The 21,984-nt window shown below is 57.9% G+C and overlaps 1 protein-coding gene across 1 annotated transcript in view; it reads left to right on the top strand.

Moving 5' to 3' along the window:
* Window positions 1-464: 464 nt before the first annotated feature.
* Window positions 465-21,984, top strand: part of IGSF9 (immunoglobulin superfamily member 9) — a 49,960-nt gene continuing 28,440 nt past the window's right edge. The window contains exons 1-4 of the mRNA XM_065420345.1: window positions 465-522; window positions 1,681-1,872; window positions 15,291-15,443; window positions 20,102-20,253. Of these exons, the coding sequence (XP_065276417.1) occupies window positions 465-522; window positions 1,681-1,872; window positions 15,291-15,443; window positions 20,102-20,253 (555 nt within the window). The remainder of the gene's footprint in view (window positions 523-1,680; window positions 1,873-15,290; window positions 15,444-20,101; window positions 20,254-21,984) is intronic.

The raw sequence follows: 21,984 nt of genomic DNA, 5'->3' as shown, positions 1-21,984 counted from the left end.
GGCTATGCTGTGTCTAATTGAGGCCGGGACATGCTGGGATTCCTGGCCCCCCTGCTCAGTCCAGCTGGTGAGCTGCTCCCTAAGGGCTTTGTGCTGGTTTATTTCCTAGGTGTTTCTTCGAGCTTCCCATAGCCCGCAGGAGACCAAAGGGCAGCTGGGAGCTGAGACAAGCTGGATCTTGCCTGGACTGCAGCGCCCGGTCTGTGCTAGCCAAGGGCTCTTGGTTTGAGGAGCGGCACTTTCCCATCAGGCCACCAGAGCACAGAATCTAGGAACGGTGCCAAGGAGTCTCCTGCACTCCTGGCCCTAACGGGCCCCACCTGGGGGACACCAGACCCTTCTGTCCCATTGCACAGCCATTTGGTCCTTGCCCCCCACCCCCAGCCTGGTCTCTAATTGGGCAGTGCAGCGAGCCGGAGGACTTGGGACAGGTGGTGCGACGCGGCTGTCAGGGGAGCTGTGCTATGAATTGGTGTTTATGGATTGCCTACTTCAGCCTCTTCACCAACAACTTTGCTGAAGGTAAGCGAGTGCACATGGCATGCTGTATTGTGTATTGTCCACAGCTGTACGCACCAGGGACCTGACCCGGAGCCACTGAACCCAATGGAGCCTTTCTGTGGGTTTGAATTGGATTTGATCAGGCCCCAGAGCTTGGGGTGTGCAGTGGGGAAGGTGCAGGAGCTGCTGAAGTCATGATTAGAGCAGCAAAGAAGGCTAATGTTCCTCTGGGGGACCATGTTCATGGAGAGCAGAGACAGTGATGCTGCTGAATTGCCAAAGAGGAGGGGGTGGGAGGGAATCCCAGACGTTCACCCCTTGCCGGGGAGGTGGTGCCCTGCCCAGATGCTCAGGCAGCAGGTTACATTAAGGGAGCTCCACTGGGGATGTCCAATCTCACTGACCATGACGACTGGATCCCTGAGGGCCCCTGGCGCTGCCCCCACTCTAGAGTTCCAGCAAGCAGCCTGCAGGGCTGTTCGAGAGAGTTATTTCCTGCTGCAGGGGGTCTGGGGTGGGGGATGCAGTACCCCCACACACACACGTATTCCATTCCTTTCCCTTCGGCCCTGCATTCTGCAGCGATGTAGATGTGGATATCCACGGACCATGTTTGCAGATCAGATGCAGATACAAACTTTGTATCCATGCAGAGCTCTAAAAAGGGGGGCGAAGATGGTGCCCTTCCTCTGTGAATGGTGCTGGGATGTGGGGATGGAACGCACTGTGTTGTTGTGGCACACACAGCAAAGCCAGGGCCCCAGGCAAAGCCAGGCAGGATGCAGTGTTAGCTCTCACCTTCTCCTGCTTTTGGGAGCATGAGCTGCACCCCGTGGGGCTTCCTCGTCCTCAGCAGAGCAGTGTGAGGCGCTCTCCAGGAGTCACTTATGGCCCCAGGAGCTGTTCCCTCTCAGGGGTTTGGATCCTGCTCTGAGAGCACCATGCCCAGGGTGCTGGGTGTAATGGGCCCTGCCTCGCTGCAGGGTATTGGGCTGGGCAGGGCACACGGGCTCTCCTTGCATAACCTGGACACCTGTGGGGCTTGGCTGGCTGATGCGGGGCCCATTGGTGCTGTGTCTGAGCTCCAGGACATAGCAGGGGCTCCACTGGAGACCAAGGGCTGCAGCTCATGGGACATCCTCCCCATGAGCATGAAATCTCCCTGTGCTGACCCTGCAGGTAACGGCCAGGTGGAGTCTCAGGCTGTGGTTGGGCGTGTTGGAGAGAGCGTGATCCTGGGCTGTGACCTCCTGAATGCAGAGGAGGCGCGCCCCCATCTCTACGTGATCGAGTGGGTCCGCTTTGGCTTCCTTCTCCCCATCTTCATCAAGTTTGGGCTCTACTCCCCACGCGTCGATCCGGAGTACGTAGGTGAGTGCATGCTGGGACAGCAGTGGAAAGGTGAACCCGTTGGGAGGACCTGGGGGCTGGGACGTAGCAGAGGGGATGTTGGTGTATATTGGGGGTGGGGCTGGGAGGTAGTGGAGGGGACTCTGGTGTATATCAGGGTAGGAGAAGTCCGGGGGGGCTGGGACGTAGCAGAGGGGATGTTGGTGTATATCGGGGGTGGGGCTGGGAGGTAGCGGAGGGGACGCTGGTGTATATCAGGGTAGGAGAAGTCATGGGGGGCTGGGAGGTAGTGGAGGGGACGCTGGTGTATATCGGGGTAGGGGAAGTTGGGGGTGGGGCTGAGAGGTAGTGGAGGGGACGCTGGTGTATATCGGGGTAGGGGAAGTTGGGGGTGGGGCTGAGAGGTAGCGGAGGGGATGCTGGTGTATATCGGGGTAGGAGAAATCCGGGGGGGGGCTGGGTGTAGTGGTGGGGACACTGGTGTATATTGGGGTAGGGGAAGTCAGGGGTGGGGCTGGAACGTAGTGGAGGGGACGCTGGTGTATATCGGGGTGAGGAAGTCGGGGGGGGGGGCTGGGACGTAGCGATGGGGGCGCAGGTGTATATCGGGGCAGGAGAAGTCCGGTGGGGCTGGGACGTAGCGGAGGGGATGCTGATGTATATCCGGGTAGGGGTAGCTGGGGGTGGGGCTGGGACGTAGTGGAGGGGACGCTGGTGTATATCGGGGTGGGGAAGTTGGGGGTGGGGCTGGGACGTAATGGAGGGGACGCTGGTGTATATTGGGGTGGGGAAGTTGGGGGTGGGGCTGGGACGTAGCGGAGGGGATGCTGGTGTATATTGGGGCAGGAGAAGTCCGGGGAGGCTAGGAGGTAGTGGAGGGGACACTGGTGTATATCGGGGTGGGGAAGTTGGGGGTGGGGCTAGGATGTAATGGAGGGGACACTGGTGTATATCGGGGTAGGCGAAGTCGGGGGGGCGGGGGGGCTGGGATGTAGTGGAGGGGATGCTGGTGTATATGGAGGTAGGGGAAGTCCGGGGCCGCTAGGAGGTGGCTGAAGGGACACTGATGTATATGAAGGTAGGGGAAGTCGGGGGTGGGGCTGGGACGTAGTGAAGGGGACGCTGGTGTATATTAGGCTAAGAGAAGGCTGGGGGAGGAGGAAGGCTGGGACATAGCAGAGGGGACGCTAGTGTATATCGGGGCAGGAGAAGTCTGGTGGGGCTGGGACGTAGGAGAGGGGATGCTGGTGTATATTGGGGCAGGAGAAGTCGGGGGTGGGGCTGGGATGTAGCGGAGGGGATGCTGCTGTATATGGAGGTAGGGGAAGTCGGGGGCACTGGGAGGTGGCTGAGGGGACACTGGTGTATATTGGGGTAGACGTCTGGCAGGGTGAAATGTAGCAGAGGACATGCTGGCATGTCTCAGGGCTGGAAGCTCCCTAGGTGGGACACAGCGATGGGGGAGCAGTAGGGCAGTGGCTGGTTCTGTGGCATGTGATCCAGTGGCTGAGGTGCAGTCCGGGGGCTGGCCTTACACAGCTGCATGGTGTTTGCCTTCCCTGAGGCGAGCCGAGCCCATCCCACCCTGGGGCCCAGAGGAGTTTCCTGGCAGGAGCCCTGGGTTCCCTCCCGTGGACTTGCTCTGGGTCTTCCTGTATGTACAGCGCACTGGTGCTCTGCCTGCCGCAGGCTCCTCCCTGCCCCCCCAGCTGGGCCCCAGCCCAGGGCTGCTGCTGTCAGGCTGCATTAGTCACGCCCCCATGGGCTGCCTGGTGCAGCAGGCAGGGCTTTCCCCCTGCCCACAGCAGTTGAGGGAAGGGATGGCCATGGGGCAAGGCAGGGAGGTGAAGGGGTCCGTCCCTGCAGCTTGGACTGACTGGTTCGACCCTCTGCACTGGTAGGGATGGGAGTGTGGAGGAGGTGGGGGGAGGGTGTGTATGTGAGGGGCTGCATGGCACCAGGCAGGGTTCCCTCCCCCACCCTCTTATGTCTAAGGCTCTGTGCTGAGGGGGGTGGGGAGGCAAATCTGACCTCAGCCACACACAGCCCAGCCGATGGCTGAGTGTGGGGGAGGGGATGGGGCTGTGCACACAATAATGGGCACCTGCTGAGGCAGGAAACTCCCATAGCCTGACCCTCCCCTCTTGATGTGCTGGTGGCCTCTGCTTGCCAGGAGACTCTCCTCCCTCCAGCCTGGGAACAGGCCTGTCTGGGGCTGCGTGAGACAGGTGCACTGCCAGGCTCTGAGCACGCGTCCATGCACTGCGTCGTCTGCACTGGAGTGGGAGTGTTTCAGTGGCTCGGTGGTACATCTTTGCCTTGCATCGGAGTGTACTAGTCTCTCCTGGTCTGTCTTGCTGCCCAATGTGCATGCATCCTGCTCGGCACAGGGCAAGGGGGAACCAGGAGGAAGCGTCTTGCCCTGCCCTTCCCCAGCCAGAGCTGCCAAGGACCCACATTGTGGGAGCTCGGCTCCAGAACAGCGCAGTAGGCCACACGGGGAGCTGGACTACCTGCAGCACAGAACCTTGCGGGGGCATCGTGGGGCTGGGGCTGCTGGGAGAAGGGCAGGCAGCAGATGAAGGTCCAGGCCTGAACAAGCCGCTGGCCCCTTTGTGCTGTGCGCAGGAGCTGGGTGCCTCGGGCCTGGGCCACACAAAGGCTCTTTCTTGCTAGGGTCAGAGGTCAGATTGACGCTGCTCCTGGGATCTTTGTTCCATTCTAATCCCATAATCCTAACTGGGGCCTGCTGCTGCCGGGGGAAATTCATGCCTGGGAGCCAACTGCCACCTGGGCCTCCTGGAAGTTCCTGGGGATGAGCTGGGATCCCATGGGAGCCCTTGGCACAACCTTGAGCGTGGACTTGTGTGTGACGGTCACAGCCCCTTCCCTTCCCCAACTGCACTGCTCCTGCATCACAGCCCCCGGTCCCTGTGTTACCACCCTCCCCCCCCCCCCCCCCGCCTTCTCTTCACAGCCTCCTGGCTCCTGTTACAACCCCTGAGCTGCCCCATCCACAGTGCCCTGTGTCACAGCCCACCTCCCGAGTCACAGCCCCCCAACCCCATCTACACTATACCTGCATCACAGCCCCCGGCTCCTATTACCATCCCCACACCCCATCTGCGCTTCTCTTCACAGCTCCCCCATCCCTGGCTTCTGTTACAACGCCCCCCCCCACACACACTGCCCTGTGTTACAGCCCCCCCACCCCATCCACACTGCCCCTGTATCCCAGCCCCTGCCCCATGCGCACTGTCTGTGTCACACTCCTCCGCCCCATCCATGCTGCCTCATATCACAGTGCTGCCCATCAGCTGCACCTACCCTGTATATCCAATATGCCCTGCTCTCCACCCCACCCTTGTTACCCTGAGTACCAGACAGCTCCCCATACAGGAGAGGACTAAGTCCTACAACACCATGGAACTGGTCACTGTCCTGCCTGTTCAGCCCCAGCCAATCGCAGCTATGAGAGTCGCTCAGTATTTGGGGACAAACCGAACTAAAATCTCCTTGGGAGACACGGGGACAGACACACACACACCCCTCTCCCTCTCTCAGGCCAGCCCTGGGTTAGGATCTCTGTGTCTGAACGGTCCTCTAACACCCCCCCCCCCACACACACACACACACTCACTCACACTGGGGCTGAGCCAGCCTTTCTCCATACTTTTGTGGCTTGACTGCTGCTGGAGCCCTGGGGCTGTGTGCGCTGCCTACTCAGCCCTGCCTGGTGGGTCACTTGAAGGTTGAGCTTGGGGAGGGGATTTCGGCAAAGCTGCTAATTGGCAGTACTGGGCGGAGTGGGATTTGGAGCGAAGCTGCTGGAGAGGGGACAGTGGCGTGGGAGTGGGATGTTCTCCTACTCAGAGGGTATTTAAAGTGGAACAGTGGCAGATTTTCGGGGCTCTTTGCAAACGCAGAGGCGTGAGCAACAGGATCTTCTCTTAATGAAAGGGAAAGGATTGGTGCCTGTTGCAGGGAATGCTGAAAGCTTTGGCTTGGGGCGGAGTGGGAGGGCTGGCTATGGGGCTGGAGACTGACAGCCCTGCAGACCAGGGCAGAGACTGGTGATGCTAACACAAACCACATCCCAGTAAAGATCTGTTACAGCCAGGCTGCAGGGGGCAGGGTGGGACAGAGCTGGGGCACCCAAACTTTGCCCAGGCAAGGCTGCATTGGCAAGCTATAGCAGGAGGATCCCTCCAGCGTGAGCAGGGCTGGCTGCAAAAATATTGCTGGACTTTGTTTCAAAAGCAAAAATAAAAAAAAGTAAATCCCTCCTGTGCCCAAGCTGGCCAGTGAGAGCTAGTGTCTTGGACACCAAAATGCAGACCAAGAAAAGCCTGTGGCCAGCAGGGTGGCCCTGCACCCACAGTAATCGCAGCTTTCAACATGGGTTGAGGTGGGGAGGATTTAGGTGGAAAATGATCATTATATTTCAGCCAGCTGTAAGCGTGGGAGAGACACTGCGGTGGGGGTGGGGGGAGTTGATATAAACTATTTATCTGAAAAGCTTGGCCCAGCTCTGCTGCTCAGCTGACAAGTATGGAGTGCTGCCCCCAGGCTCCTGGGCGAGTCCCACTCAGATCACCCAGCAGGAAAGACTCTGCCTTCCCAATGGAGCTAATTCCACCTTTCTGTCTCCTAATGCTTTTAACCCCATCCCCACTGCCAGGATGAAGCACAAGCCAGACTGGAATCCAGCTCCTCTCCTGTGGCTGTGCTGACTCTGCAGGGCTAATGAGGGAGCTGATGGGACTCTGATGCCTGGATAAAGGGAGCGATTTGCCGAGTAGCAAGATACTACTTTGAATAGCCAATCTTCAGAGCAGGAGTGTGTGCACATTAATATTTAGGGGCTTGCTCCCATCATGCACTGCTCTGTCCTTGGTTTGGGTGGTTGAGCTGCCCTCTGGGCTGGGGCTGGGCTGTAGAGTCCCCGGGACAGGCTCTTTCCTGGCAGCAGGGACCACACATGGTTCAGCTTGCTCGTTCTGCACTGCTGGCCATGGGAGGGGAGCCTATGCCCTAGCTGTTCACAGTCCTGCTTCCCCACCAAGACCCTGGCTCACAGCAGCTGGCCAGGTTACTGCTGGGCAGGTGTGCACCTCCCCAGCCGGGGGGGGAGGGGGTGTCTCTGCCTCCTGGTGCTCACTTGTGGCTGGGAGATGGTCTCGCATTGCCTTTTCCCCTGCACTCTGGCCTAGTTTCTGTAGAGATCAACTATTTCCTCCCCACACCTCTCCAAGGCCTCTGGCTCCAAGTCTGCCCTGAGGTCTGGTTTCTGGGGATGTGGAAGGCATTCCTGGCTGGCCGGGCTCTGGGATCCAGAGGCACCACCAGCCCTGTTGGCTCCCTGGTTGGAGAGCTGCCCCAGCTGCTCCACTCAGCCTGTGGCTCGGAACTGGCTCCTTTCTCCCTGCAGCCGTGGCTGCTGTTCCTGGTATGTGAGCTGCTGAGGCCAGGGGTCTCGCCAGGGCCCTGGAAAGCAGGGTTCAGTGCTGCTCGTAGGCATCTCTACAGCAGTGAGGGGCTCCCCTGATGCTACCTACTGGCCAGGCCTGAAAGCACAGCAGCTTGTGGGGCCCCTCAGGGAGAGCCCAGCCAAGGCTCCCAGCATGCTACAGGCATGTTTGTCATTGGTTAAGAGCCTGGCTTGGCCTAGCTCCCTGGAACCATAATGCAATGCCAACCTGTCAATGCCTCATCCTCCCAGGGCACGGTCCTGGGCCTGTAGGTCTCTTGGAGGAGGATTTAAAAGCCTTGAGTTCTGTCTGCTTTGTATAGGCAGTTCAAGATCCCAGGCAATTCCTTTTGACACTAAATGTTTGCTGTGTTGACCAGTTGCCACCTCCCCAGAGGTGGCTGCACTTCAGTACTTCTGTGTGAATCAGCCCTAATGCAGGTGCAGTGCCATGCACGGAAGCGTGCTCCAGCGGCAGAGACCACGTGGGGGGGATGATGTATTTCTGGGTGGACTGGGATACTGACAGGGTGTCTCTGCTCCCAATAGTGACTGCAATAACAGCACATTTCCTCCCCGCCCCAGCAGCCCTGCATGCTCCAGGAGCCACTCCTGTGGGCGCAGTGGCAACGCAACTGGGGAGAAGTTGCAGTTGGCCACACTGGGGCAAAAGGGCCACCCAGGGGAGGACAGTGAGAGGTTTGCAGAGCCCCTCTCCTGGTACTGATGAGGGAAAGAGATGAGCCTGTTTTGACTCATAGAGTGCATGGAGGGAGCCTGGGGGCTGGCACATGGAAAAGCTGGTTGGCTGGATAGATACTGACCAGAGGGACCCAATTAAGGGCAGAGGGGGTGCAGCTGTGAGGTCACTGGCCAAGGCAAAGTTGCACTGGGAGTGTGTGTGGGGGGGGTGCTGCCAGAGGTGCTGGGCCCAGAGATGTGCTGGGGGGAGGGTGTTGGGCCCAGGGCTGAGCCATGCTGGCGGGAGGGGGCAGGGCTGGGGGCTGGACCCAGGGTAGAGCCAGGAGTTGGGAGGGGAGGGCTGGGCCCAGGGCAGAGCCATGCTGGGAAGAGGGGGACTGGGAGGGTGCTGGCCCAGGGCAGAGCTGTGCTGGTGGGTGGGGGCTGGGCCCAGGACAGAGCTGTGCTGATGGGAGGGGTGGGGAGGGCGCTGCGCCCAGGGCAGAGTCCTGGGGCTGCTCAATGACACCCTTGTTCCCATGGCAACAGGCTGCTTATTTTCAATCTTCCCTGGGGGATGGGGGTGAGTTAGGAGCGGGGTGGGGGCGGGGCCTGCCAAGGGGAAGCGCCTGTGGTTTCATCAGGGAGGTCAGGCTGGGATTTCAGTCCCGTTGCCACAGTTCCCATGTGGCGCTTTTCAAACAGCTCCAGCCGTTGGTGGGAGCAGCTGGACGGGGGCCAGGAAGAATCTCACATACACCCCCACATGTGGCATGCCCCCCTGGGCCCGTGAGCAGGGGAAGGCAATCGGTCAGGATGCGGCGGCTGCTGGTGAGGCCTGGGGCAGGCCATGACTCTTGCTGTCTCCTGGAAGGCTGCTTCCTCCATGCTCCCATGTGCTGCTAGTCAGGCTCCCTGTGAAACCAAGGTGGGGGCCTGGGGGCCGGGAGTCACTCTCCCTGCCCAGAGGCCCAAAGACACAGGATCTTACTCCTCCGTCCCTCAGCCACCCTGCTTTGCCCTCCTCTCCCAGCCCTGACCTGCCACTCCTGCTGCTAGACACAGAAGCAGCTAATGGGGGGGGGCTGCAGCCTCCCTTGTATCCCTTTGAACAGTGGTTGCTAAGCAATGGGAGGCTGGGGTTGCTAAAGTCAATGATGTTTTGTTGCCAATCCTCTTGGTGAATGAGGGGGAAGGAGTGGGCAGAGCCAGTGCAGGGGATTATGGAGGGTTGGGGGAAGGGATCGGGGAGGGGTCCCCACTGCAGTCTTTTTGCAGGGTTTAGTTCCTTCCAATGGGGCCTTTGTTTAGGAGCCTGGCTGCTGCTCTGGGGTGGGGGAGGGGATTCCCCTGGAGCTCCCCCCCCCCCCCGACTCTGCTACCCACCCCCACCTGGCCCTGCCCATGTGTGATACCCATCACCCCTCCGGCCTTTCAGCAGGCAGGCACAGAAAGGGCAGAGTGGGATGGGGAAGAAGGGGTCTCCTGGATTCCAGGCAGCCCTGGGCCTACATATGGGCAGTCCCAGGAGCTGCTCTAATTGACCCAGGCTGCAGACCAGAATTGCTGGAGCATGTTCCCCTTTGCCAGGCAGTTGCGAGGGGCTAGAAAAGGGGACACTGGGCCCGTGCTGCACCTGCACTGGGCACCGTTACAGCAGGGCTGGGATCTGGCCCCTTGTCCTCACTGGCAATTTGCCTCAGCTCCCCCAGGTGCAGCCCCTCTGGCAATCAGTCGCAGCTGGGGGAGCACTAGGCATATCAGTATGACCGACTCACCTGGGCCTGCTCTGAGCAGGGTTAGGCCATGTGGCAGTTAATGCGCTACTGGCTGGTCTACGCTGGTGCCCTTCGCCATAGCAAGTCCGGTCGTGGAGTTGAGTAAACTTGGGTAAACTGAGTTTACCCACCTCTCGTTTGGGGACTGTGGAGTTTAGTTTAAGTTAGGTTAGCCACTTCATTGTTTATCACTACAACCCTGCACAGGGGCTGGTGCAGGGACAGGGAATCCCAGCAAAATGCTGGTGTGTACCCAGCCTGAGAGGGGATTGTGAGCGTAAGGCTTGGGGCAGAGGGCTGGTGAGCACACACATGTTCATGAGAGTGCAGGCAAGTCTGGGGGGTGGGGGAAGCCAGGGGAGTATGTAGCAACCTGCCACCAGATCAGGAATGGGCACAAACCCCAAACCCAGCAGGACACCCTCCTGGTGCACATCTAAGCCCTGTGACTGGGGTCTCTGTGACATGCTGGCTGTGGCCACACTAGAAAGGGTTTGCCAGTCGAGGGTTAGAATCATAGGGTTAGAAGGGACTGCAAAGGTCATCTAGTCTAACCCCCTGCCAAGATGCAGGATTTGTTGTGTCTAAACCATCCCAGACAGATGGCTCCAGCCTCCTTTTGAAAACCTCCAGTGGAGGAGCTTCCAGAACCTCCTGAGGCAGTCTGCTCCATTGTCCTACTGTTCTTACCATTAGGAAGGTTTTCCGGAGATTTAATCTAAATCTCTATGCTCTAGTTTGAACTCACGGCCTTTGTCCTGCCCTCTCTGACAAAAGAGAACAACTTTTCTCCATCTTTTTTATGGCAGCCTTTCAAGTATTTGAAGACAGCTATCTTGTCCCCCCCTTAATCTCCTTTTCCAAACTAAACATACCCAGTTCCTTCAGCCTTTGTTCAGATGGTTTGCATTCCATCCCTTTGATCATCTTTGTCACTTGCCTCTGGATCCTTTCCAGTTTCTCTACATCCTTTATATACACTGGTGACCAAAATTGGACCCACTACTCTAGCTGAGGCCTAACCAGTGCTGAGTAGAGCAGTTCTATCACTTCCCGTGGCTTGCATGCTATGCTTCTGTTAATGCAACATAAAATTGCATTTGATTTTTTTGCAACAGTTTTGCATTGCTGACTCCTGTTGAGTTTGTGATCCACCACAACTCCCAGATCCTTCTCAGCAGTGCTGCTGCCAAGCCAGGTATCCCCCAGTCCGTATTTGTGCATTTGCTTTTTCTTCCCTACGTGTAGCACCTTACATTTATCTTTGTTTAATTTCATTTTGTTGTCTGTATCCCAGTTCCCCAATTTTATCAAGATCCTTCTGAATTTTAGCTCTATCCTCCAAAGTGTTGGCAACCCCCTCTAGCTTTGTGTCATCTGCAGATTTGATCAGTATGCTATCTAGTCTTACATCCAGGTCATTGGTAAAGAATTAAACAACACTGGACCCAGAACAGATCCCTGTGGAACCCCACTTGAGACCTCACTTCTCTCCAACATCATTCCATTAATGCGATTGTTTAACCCAGTGGTTCTCAAACTGTGGGTCGGGATCCCAAAGTGGGTCGCAACCCCCTTTGAATGGGGTCGCCAGAGCTGGCTTGGACTTGCTGAAGCCCGAGTCCCACTGCCCAGGGCCGAAGCCCTGTGTGGCAGAGTTCAGGTTGCAGGCCTCCTGCCTGGGGCTGAAGCCCTTGAGCTTTAGCTTTGGTCCCCTTTCCCGGAGTGGTGGGGCTCAGGCTTTGGCCCCCCACCTGGGGCAGTGGAGCTCGGGTAGGTTCAGGCTTCGGTCCCTTCTCCAGGGCTCGTGAAGTAATTTTTGTTGTCAGAAGGAGGTCACGATGCAATGAAGTTTGAGAACCCCTGGTTTAACCAATTATATATCCACTTAATGGTAGTTCTGCCAAGCCCGCATTTCTCCAGTTTACTTATCTATCAGAATGTCATGTGGGACTGTGTCAAAAGCCTTGCTGAAATCCAGGTATATTTTGTCCACCAAAGAGTTACCCTGTCAAGGTATATAGACCTTACCATGTCTATATGCATGGTATATAGACATTACCATGTCTATATGCATCCGAAGAAGTGGGCTGTAGCCCACGAAAGCTTATGCTCTAATAAATTTGTTAGTCTCTAAGGTGCCACAAGTACTCCTGTTTTTTTTTCCCTGTCAAGAAGGAAATCAAGTCAATTTGGCATGATTTGTTCTTGGTAAATCCATGCTGACTGCTAGTGATCACCCCTTCATTCTCCAGGTATTTGCAAATTGAATGTTTTTATGTTACTCTAGTAGCTTCCCAGGTATTGAGGTCAGTCTGACTGGTCTATAATTCCCTGGCTCCTCCTTTTCCCACTTTTTAAAGATGGGGACTACGTTAAATAAATTAAATTAATGGAGATATCCCATCTCCTAGAACTGGAAGGGACCTTGAAAGGTCATCGAGTCCAGCCCCCTGCCTTCACTAGCAGGACCAAGTACTGATTTTGCCCCAGATCCCCAAGTGGCCCCCTCAAGGATTGAACTCACAACCCTGGGTTTAGCAGGCCAATGCTCAAACCACTGAGCTAGCCCTTCTCCAGGCTTCCAGGACCTCTCTTGTCATCCATGAATTTGTGAACATTTTTACCATTGGCTCCAAGATTTCTTCAGCTAATTCCTTCAGTACCCTCGGGTGAATAGCATCTGTCCCCACTCGTTTGAATTCATTCAGATTGGTCAGAAGATCTCTGATATGTTCTTTACTTATCCAAATCTGCATCCCTTCCCCTTTTTTGTCTATGGTAACTTCGCTAGTCTCAGTTCCCCAAACCAAATGAACTACCCCATTGAAGGACTTTTTGGACAGTATAGCTCTGTCTACACAGGGGCTTTTGCCAGCACAGCTGTGTTGGTCAGAGGTGTAGGATGGTTTCCACCCCACACTCCTAACAGACACGGCTGTGCCAGCAAAACTTTGTAATGTGGACCTGACCTTTGATAGCTTTTTAGGCCAAGGGAGTCTTGTGGAGGGATTGTGCTGAGGTGGTGGAGAGTGTTTCTCCGTGAACTGTGCAGTGAGCCCATGTTGCAGAGTGTTCCTCACAACCCGCAGAGGCCTAGTACAGAGCCCACCTCCATGTAGGAGAGGGATTGGGTGATGACCTGTAGCGCTGGAAGCTTTGTGGGGCTCTGGGGTGTGCCCTGGCTTGGGGCAGGGGAGGGAGAGCTCAGTGGTTTGAGCATTGGCCTGCTAAACCCTGGGTTGTGAGTTCAATCCTTGAGGGGCCATTTAGGGATCTGGGGTAAAAATCTGTCTGGGGATTGGTCCTGCTTTGAGCAGGGGGTTGGACTAGATGACCTCCTGAGGTCCCTTCCAACCCTGATATTCTATGATTCTATGAACCCATGCAGCCCGAGTCAGCACCATCGTTCAAATGGACAAGCCTCAGAGACTGCAAGGGGGGGAGGCCAGTGTGGGTGTGAAATGAGGGATAGTTGAGCAGTGACCTATGTTGAGAGAAAGTGTGTGTGTGCTCATACATGTTTATATGGGTGTGTGCAGGTAGAGGTATATGTGTGTAGGGATCCTGGTGCGTACATAAAACATGGCTACCACTCTGATACTTGTGTAGCTTGCCATGCCAATGATGTATTATTGAGTTGTACTGTATGTGTGTGCATATCAGTGTGTGAGCATAAAGACACGGGTCTGTATAGGTGAACAAGGTGTGTGGTGTGTGTTAGTATGTGTGTTTTAGGGTGTGTGTGTATATGTCTGTACCTGTGCATGTGTGTGTGTTGGGTCGATGGATAAGATATTGGTGTGTGTGGGTATATGTATCGGGGTGCGTGTGTATCGGGAATGTAGCAGTGTGTATTGGGGTAACTATGAGGAGGGTGTAGCAGTGTGTATTTGTGGGGGGGGGGGAATGTAGCAGCGTGTAGTGGGGGTAGCTGTGTGAATTGGTGATGTGTAGCAGAGTCTAGCGGGGCGTGTTTAGCAGTATGTATTGGAGTAACTATGTATGGGAGGGTGTAGCAGTGTCCATATGTGTGTGCTGGGGGGTGTAGCAGTGTGTATTGGTGTGGGTGGCGAGTAGCAGCGGGGTAGCTATGTGTATTGCGGGGGGGGGTGTAGCCATACGTAGCAGGGTGTGTGTACACGCAGTGCATCACAGCCCCTGCGCTGAGCCAACTGCCCACTGCGCTCCTGAGCCGATTATGGCTCTGATAATAGCCCTGGGGATTAGGGGGTTGCATTTGCTGCTTCTTTAGGGTTCTTAGCCTCCTGCTCATGAAAGAGGCTGTGCACTGGGCCACCAGTTGGGCGCCCTGCAGCCCCAGACAGTGGGACTGGGGGCAGCCCCTGCACCTGGCTTGTTGACTCCTGCCAAAGGGCCCCCCCCCCAAGTCCCGCCCCAGCCTAGGGTGTGTATTCGGGGACAGGGAGGTTGGGACGCAATGCTTGAGGCCTGCAACCCCCACGGGGAGGCTGGGTGGGAGATGGGGTCGGGCTGGGAACCAGCAGCTCAGGTGGTTGGCAGGGGTGGGGACTGCTGGGGGAGGGGAGATCCTGGGGGAGGCAGAAGTTACTGTAGTGGAGAAGGGGAGGTTCAGACTCACAGGGGTTCAGTGAGGGCCCAGGGATATCGGGGGGGGGGGGGGCAGGGGAGAGTGGATTGGCCAGAGCTGAGGCAGGTCGAGGAGCAAGAGCTTGCTGGGGGGGCCCCTCAGGCTCACGGGGAGGTGGGGTTAGCAAGGACTGCGAGGGGGAGGAGCAGGCCGAGGATGGGAGGCGGGTTTTGGGGGGGGATGGCACTGGTGGTTAGTGGGGGAAGGGGGCTGGAGGGTGCTCCCTGAGGAGGCAGCAGCTGCTGGGGAGGGGGCACTCAGCAATCTGCAGGACTTGTGGCCGGGGTCTCCCATGCCATAGCAGGTAGAGAGGCCGGTACTAGGGGCGGGGGCAGGCCCAGGTGGGGATTATGGAGCTGGGGATGATTCTGGGGCCCCTCGTTAGACCCTCTGCCCCAAGCCCCCTTTCTGCATCTCCCCTCCCCCGCTACCTCGCCCCTCCTGCCCCGCTGGGCCAGCGGCGATGTGTCTAATGCTGGGTCTGTGTATCTGCCCTCCGACCCGGTCCCCAGCCAGGCATTTGTTTGCCTGGCAGTTCCCAGCTCCCCTACCCCAGCCGGGAGCAAGAGCAGGGCCGGGAGGCAGGGAGTTGAGCTGTAGGGCCTCAGCCGGGACCAGGAGCCAGCTGGCCCCTTTGGATGGGCTGGGGAAGAAGCTGGGGTGCTGTGCTGGGGGAGACCAGGATGTGTTGAGTGGGGATTGGATAGAGCTCACTGCTCCGGAGCCTAGGGGCTGTGAGATACTGCACAGAAGGGGTTGGCGCAGGCTGGGCATGTGCCCTCTAGCACACGGCTGGCCCAGGCAACTGCCCTCAGGTAGGGGGTGTTCCCCTGCTGGTGCCTGGCACTGCCCCCAAGCAGCTCGGTGGCTGAGTGACAGGCTGGCTCTGTGTTGGCAGGTCGTGTGGGGATCCAGGAAGGCGCCTCGCTGCGGATTGACCTCCTGCGTGCCAAGGACCAAGGCTGGTATGAGTGTCGCGTCCTCTTCCTAGATAGGCACAGCAATGACGACGAGTTCCAGAATGGCACCTGGATCCACCTCACTGTCAACTGTATGTGCCAGGCCAGGCGTCGGTGTGCTCTGGTGGGGAGGCCGGGCAGTGCCATAGGGAGACAGGGAGAGATAGAGGCAGTGCCAGCCGTGACCAGCCTCCCCCATGCAAGGACACTTGGGATCTTGGTGCCGGCTGTGACCAGCTCTCCCCTTGCAGGGGCGCTCTGGGTCCTGGTGCCAACCATGACTAGTCTCCGCCATGCAGGGACACTCTGGGTTCCGGTGCCAGCCGTGACCAGCCCCCTGCCCCTCATGCCAGACCTCTATGGGTCCTGGTGCCAGTGAAACCAAATCCCCCCCTTCCTGGGGCATGTTGGGTCCTGATGCCAGGCATGATCACCCCCTGTTCCTGTGCCAGGGCACTCTGGGTCCTAGTGCCAGTCGTGTCCAGCCCTTGCCTGTGTTGGGGGTCTCTGGGTTCTGGTTCCAGGCATGACCAGTCCCTCCCCTGTGACAGGGCACTCTAGGTCCCCATGCCAGGCGTGTCTAGCCTTCCTCCATGCAGGGGTGCCCTGGGGCGTGACCAGCGCTCCCTCCCCATGCTGGGCACAAAATTTGCCTGGCACCAGCAGCTATTACGGCATTGGTAGGTACCTGCACTGGCACTGGTCTCCCCAGCTCTGTGTGAAGGAGGCATTGCCTCCCCTACGTAGTGCTCTGGGTGCCTGCCTGCACTATGGCAGGGGGCAGTGCTGGGCAGGGCCTGCTGGGGCCATCGTGGCCCCATGCCGTGTCTCGGGCTGGGCCTTCTGGCATTCCAGGGGGATTGCGGGTGTTGGATCCCAGTTCTTGTATTGGAATGGGGTAGGGGGGGCTCCCAAACCCTGGGGCAGACTCGAAGCAGCTGTGACATGGTGTTCGATGCAGGTGGGGCCGGATGGGCAGCGTGCAGCGAGGGCTGAGTGTGCTGGGGACACTGGGGGTGCAGACTCCTCTACATTTGGACGGGGCTGGGCTTTAGACTTGACACCTCTCCCCACTTTGGCTGGTTTGGCAGCAAGGCGTGTCCTAATGGCAGTGGGGCTGGCATGGTTGGTGCCGACGTGTGTAGGGCTGCTGAGGAGCAGCGTGAGCTGGGCTGGGCCATGGCAGGGAGTCCTGGCGCTGCCCAGGGCTTGCTCTCTGCAGACCTTGGTCCCCTTTCCCCCCTGCTGTAAATCTCTCTTACCAGCCGTGTGTGACCCTCACCCTGAAGCCTACGCTGGGAGGGCAGGGGAGGCACCAGGCTGCTTACAGAGAAGCACAGCAGTGAGCTAGCCTCTAGCAGGGCAGGAAGGGTGCTTGCGTCTGCCCTTCCCTCCTTCAGCTCTTCCCTGACCTCACTTGTGCTGTCCCTTAGGGGCTTGTTCTGGGTCTGATTCTCCTCCCCCGGGTATACACTATGCTCGGGGTCTGATCTCCGCTCCCCAACCCCCGCTGCACTCTGGGTCTGATTCTCCTCCCCCGGGTATACACTATGCTCGGGGTCTGATCTCCACTCCCCAACTGAACTCTGGGTCTGATTCTCTTCCCCTGGGTACACACTATGCTCTGGGTCTGATCTCCGCTCCCCAACTGAACTCTGGGTCTGATTCTCCTCCCCCGGGTACACACTATGCTCTGGGTCTGATCTCCACTCCCCCACCCCCCACTCCCGCTGCACTCTGGGTCTGATTCTCCTCCCCCGGGTACACACTATGCTCTGGGTCTGATCCCCCCCCCCACCTCCCACCCCCGCTGCACTCTGGGTCTGATTCTCCTCCCCCGGGTACACACTATGCTCTAGGTCTGATCTCCGCTCCCCAACTGCAGTCTGGATCTGATTCTCCTCCCCTGGGTACACACTATGCTCTGGGACTGATCTCTGCTCCCCACCCCCCCGCTGCACTCTGGGTCTGATTCTCCTCCCCCGGGTACACACTATGCTCTGGGTCTGATCTCCGCTCCCCGCCCCCCCCCCTCCCCCCCCTGCACTCTGGGTCTGATTCTCCTCCCCCGGGTACACAGTATGCTCTGGGTCTGATCTCCGCTCCCCACACCCCTGCTGCACTCTGGGTCTGATTCTCCTCCCCAGGGTACACACTATGGTCTGGGTCTGATCTCCGCTCCCCAACTGCACTCTTGGTTTGATTCTCCTCCCCCGGGTACACACTATGCTCTGGGTCTGATCTCCGCTCCCCACCCCCCTGCTGCACTCTGGGTCTGATTCTCCTCCCCCGGGTACACACTACTCTCTGAGTCTGATCTCCGCTCCCCCCGCCCCCCCCCCCCCGCTACACTCTGGGTCTGATCCTCCCCCCCGATTCCCCAAGTATGCTCTGGGCCCAGTTTCCCCCCTCCTTCCTCCCAGTACACTATGGGCCAAATTCCTCCCCACACTGGGTGAACCCAACACTCTGGGTCCAGTTTTCCCTCCACCCCTCCCCCGGGTACGCTCTGGGCCTGATCCCCTCCCACGGATATGCCCTGGGCTCCTCATTTAGCCCTGAGCAGAATGAGCGCACGGTCAGGGTAAATGCAGCCGAGTAGAGTGAGACCATCACGGGGGTGGGGGGGGACAGCAGCAGTGCGAGGCAGGAAGCAGCCCAGGGATCCTGCTGTGCTTGGTCGGTTGCACCCAGCCCACCCCACCCCAGTTTGCGCTGCCCATGTGGTGTCCCCAGCCTCCTTACGTGAAAACACACAAACTCCTGGCCAGGGCTCAAGGCCAAAGTGCTCTGACATGGTCCCAGACTGGGGGGCCTCAGTTCTTAGGAGCCCAACTTGAGACTCTTCTGGGAACCCTCCGCAGCCCCCGTTAGTGGCCCCTGGTGGACGTGTGGGTGTAAATGTCCTGTGCCCACTGGCAGTGCTAGCCCTGGGGATGTGGCCATCACAGCCCTTGGCTTCAGTGTTCCACACTGGATCTGACCACGTGGGCCCCATGGCTGGGTTGCAGGGTCCCATTCCAGTTCTGTGCGGCCCAAGGAACTCAGCATAAGTGTGGGGGGGAGCTGCAGGGGATCATCCTGCCTTGGCCCGAGGATACTGTCCCTGGAGCAGACACAGCCTCTGCAGGGCCCTGACCTCCGCTCCCCTTCCCCATATGCCTTCCTGGAGAAGCCTGTAAAGGGACCCAAACCCGCCCTCCTGAGTAAACACTTGTAAAAGGCCCAGCCTAACTATTAAACCTCCAAGGGGGTGGGCCCTGACCCTTGGACCCCAGGCAGCACACAATAAGCCTTTGTGCTGAGCCTCCTCTCCGTTTATAGCATCAGGGGGTGGGGACTGGGAGGCCTGGATCCCCGGGCAGGACCCTCCCTGCCCTTGGCCTGCAGGAGCAACCATGACCCTGTACTTCATGCCTTGTGGGCTCTCCCATCCCATCCAGCTGGGGAGGCAGAGGAAGTACCCGAATGCCTCTTTTCCGGCTCAGCCCAGCAGCCCTGGCCTGGGGGCTGCAGGCACCCTGCCATCAGCACAGGCCCAAGGGAGCGAGCCCTGCTCTCCACGGGACGTTTCACAGTCTGTGCCTCCCCTCCCCTTTGCCACAGAAACCCAGCGGCTGTCCCAGGGGCCCAGCAATCCCGGACCCATCAGGACCAGCAGAGCTGTGCGCCTGGATGCAGGCTGGGCCTTGGGTGTAGTATGGACAGTGCCCTGGGCACTCTACAGCTGAGTGCAATGGACACAGGCCCTGCCCCAAGGAGTCTGCCATCTCCCTGCAGACAGGCCCTGCCCCGCAGCTGGTGCCACCAGCAACGGCTGTCCACCGCGTGTGTCAGTGTTCTGCACTCCCGCGGGAGGAGTGTTCAGCACCCACTGCGCACAGCAGGGGCAGGGCGTGTGTCTGCACCAGCTGCTCACTTTCCTGAGGGGCTGCCTGACCCCAGCTCCCCTCGCGGGGGTGGGATGAGCGCAGTGTTCCTGGAATTCAGGATCCCAGGGACTTAGAGGCTGGCTCATTCACTTCTTCAAGCTTGTGTGCACACATGCCCCTCCCCCCTCCTCCCCACACATCAGGGCCACTCAGGCTGCTCAAGGTTATAAGGGGCTGCTCCTCCTGTGGCCCTTCATTTGGGAATCTGGCCCTTCGTTTCCTTTGCTTTTATTTAAAAAAAAAATACTTTAAAACATCTGGGAACAAACAGTCTCATTCCATGTCGCACAACAGACTTTGTTAACTCTGAAACAAATCTGTCGACTTTTCCCATTCGCTGATGTTTCTCGGTGTTGACAGTTTCGGTTTGGGCTGAATCGAACTTTTTCCAGTTTATTTTTTTCAGCACTTCCAGTGAATCCCCCAGTGAAGCCCCCATTCTGCTCCTCACTTCCCCACATGCTCCCTGCACAGCACTGCACTGAGGCTGGCAGGGTTACTGGGGGGAGGGAGAGGAAGGAATTTGCCCAGCACCACAGACAGGATCAGACTCCAGATCTCCCGCCCCCTGTCCATACCCTCCCAGCACCCCTTCCCTGAGCCAGGAATGGAACCCAGGAGTCCTGGCTCCTAGCCCTTGGCTCTGACCCTCAGATCACACTCCCTGCCCTGTGCTGACGGCCCACCAGGACTAAGCAGAGCGAATGCCTGCGGGCTCTCTGCAGCAGAACCAGCTGGTGTGGCTGCATGAGGGAGCCCAGCTTGCCCTGGGGCCAGCAGCTTGGTTCTGAAGCACTGTTTCCGCGTCCTCTCCGCAGCTGCCCCCACCTTCGTAGGGACCCCGCCAGCTCTTGTCGAGGTGCCAGACAGAGAACCCCTGAGTCTCACCTGCTCAGCCGTCGGCAGCCCCCAGCCCGTCATTGTCTGGAAGAGAAACGACCTGGCCATTGAGAGTGGAGACAAGGTGCAGGTAAGGGAGGGGCAGCCCCAGAGAGGGAGGAGATCGGGGAGCTTTCCCAGGCTGTCTCCTGCATCTCCCCAAGTGCTGCTCACTTGGGGCTTCCTCCCCCAGCAAGCGCTAAGAGTGGGTTGGGGCTCATGCAGACAGAGGGGTGGCATTGTGTGGGGAGGAGAATCCTCCTGTCACCACTGCAGAGTTCTCCCAGCCCGGGGGGCGAAGCTTTCGGGGGGGGGGAGGTAAGTGCACCAAGGGCCTGCTTTGTTGGAGACCCAGGCCTGAGCTGAGCCCCTGAGGCATGGGCCCCTCTCTGCCTGCCCCGGAGCTGCCCAGCTCAGCACAGAAACCAGGGTGGGGCCAGTCCCCACAGGCCACCTGCCCCAGGCACTGGCCACAATCCCCTCTCCCCCCAGCAGGGCAGAGTAGGGAGAGCCATTCTGCGTTGCCAAGGCTCTCATGTCCTGACACCACACTGACCCCCAGTGGCCACTCCGCAACAGGCAAGAAATTCCTTCACCTTCTGCGGCTCCAGGCTGGGGCTGGCGAAGGAGGGACGGCAGGACTATTTTTTAATCCTGCTCCCATCCCGCCCTGCAATACCTTTATCTTGCTCCCACCTGCAAAAAACCTTAGATCCTGCAAATCCCCTCAAGAGAGACGGATTCCCCCGTGCTACTAAAAAACCCCAATGGTCAGTTAATATATGATATCTATATAAACAGAATTCAGACATAATTTTACCACTAAAAGAATAAAACAAATCTTGCTTAAACCATGGGGGGGGGAAACTTTAACTCCTGCTATAATAGATATCACATAGCTTTCTATCCCTTGCTTAAATTTAAGTATTAAAACCTTTATTTTAAAAAAAAGAAAGAAAGAAAAAAGAAAAACTTGCTTCACATTGCTGAAATTCTGTTTATGACACACTGATGAGAGATTTAGTGTTTTCCCGCAAATTCCCACAGTCTGTTTTTTTGCCCACCCAGTCTCGCCTGCAATAAAGTACATTTTACCCACTCCCCCTATTACGGCAGTGTGTCCTGCGGGACCCATGGGATCCTAGTCCCACTGCAGGGCTCTAAACCACAGTTCTCTGCTGGCGTTACCTGCTCCAGTCAGCAGGGCTGCATCACCAGGCACCCCCCGGGCTGAGCAAAGGGTCTTGTTTGTGCCAGGCAAGTGCAGCCTGAAGGGTGCAGGGGCCGGAAGTAGGGTTGCCAACGTTGTATTTAAAAAATAAGGGACGGTTTTCTTAGCACCCCCGCCCCACCCGTCTTCCCGATATTATTAGTATTAATACTAAGCAGTACTCACCTACATTCGCCAGGGGTATTTCTTGCTGCTTTTTTCAGTGCTCAGCAACTCCTGATCTTGTTGTACACAGATTTAAAAATAAGGGACGTCCCTTGTAATAAGGGACTGTTGGCAGCCTGGAAGGCACTACCTAGTTTGCATAAAAAGGAGAGATAGTTGCTGGCCTTATCGGTAGAAAGAGAACCTACAGGACCCAACATGCACTGCTCCATCTTGAGCCGCAGGATTATGACTACACCATTCAGTGTGGAGCATTGCATGCTGGGAACTGTAGAGTGTAGGCTGCTCTGCCAAAGGGGAGGTGAAGTGTTCTCAGGCCCCATTCCAGAGCTGGCAGGCTGCCTGCCACTACCACTGACCCTGCCTCTGCCACAGGGGCTTTGCAGCAGGTGCCCCGTGGTCAGTGCCTCCCTTAGCTGACAGGCT

The sequence above is a fragment of the Emys orbicularis genome, chromosome 20, assembly GCF_028017835.1.
Source record: "Emys orbicularis isolate rEmyOrb1 chromosome 20, rEmyOrb1.hap1, whole genome shotgun sequence".
NCBI classification, from domain to species: Eukaryota; Metazoa; Chordata; order Testudines; family Emydidae; genus Emys; species Emys orbicularis.
The sequence above is the reverse complement of the archived record's forward strand: the minus strand, read 5'-3'. Positions and strand labels throughout refer to the sequence as shown.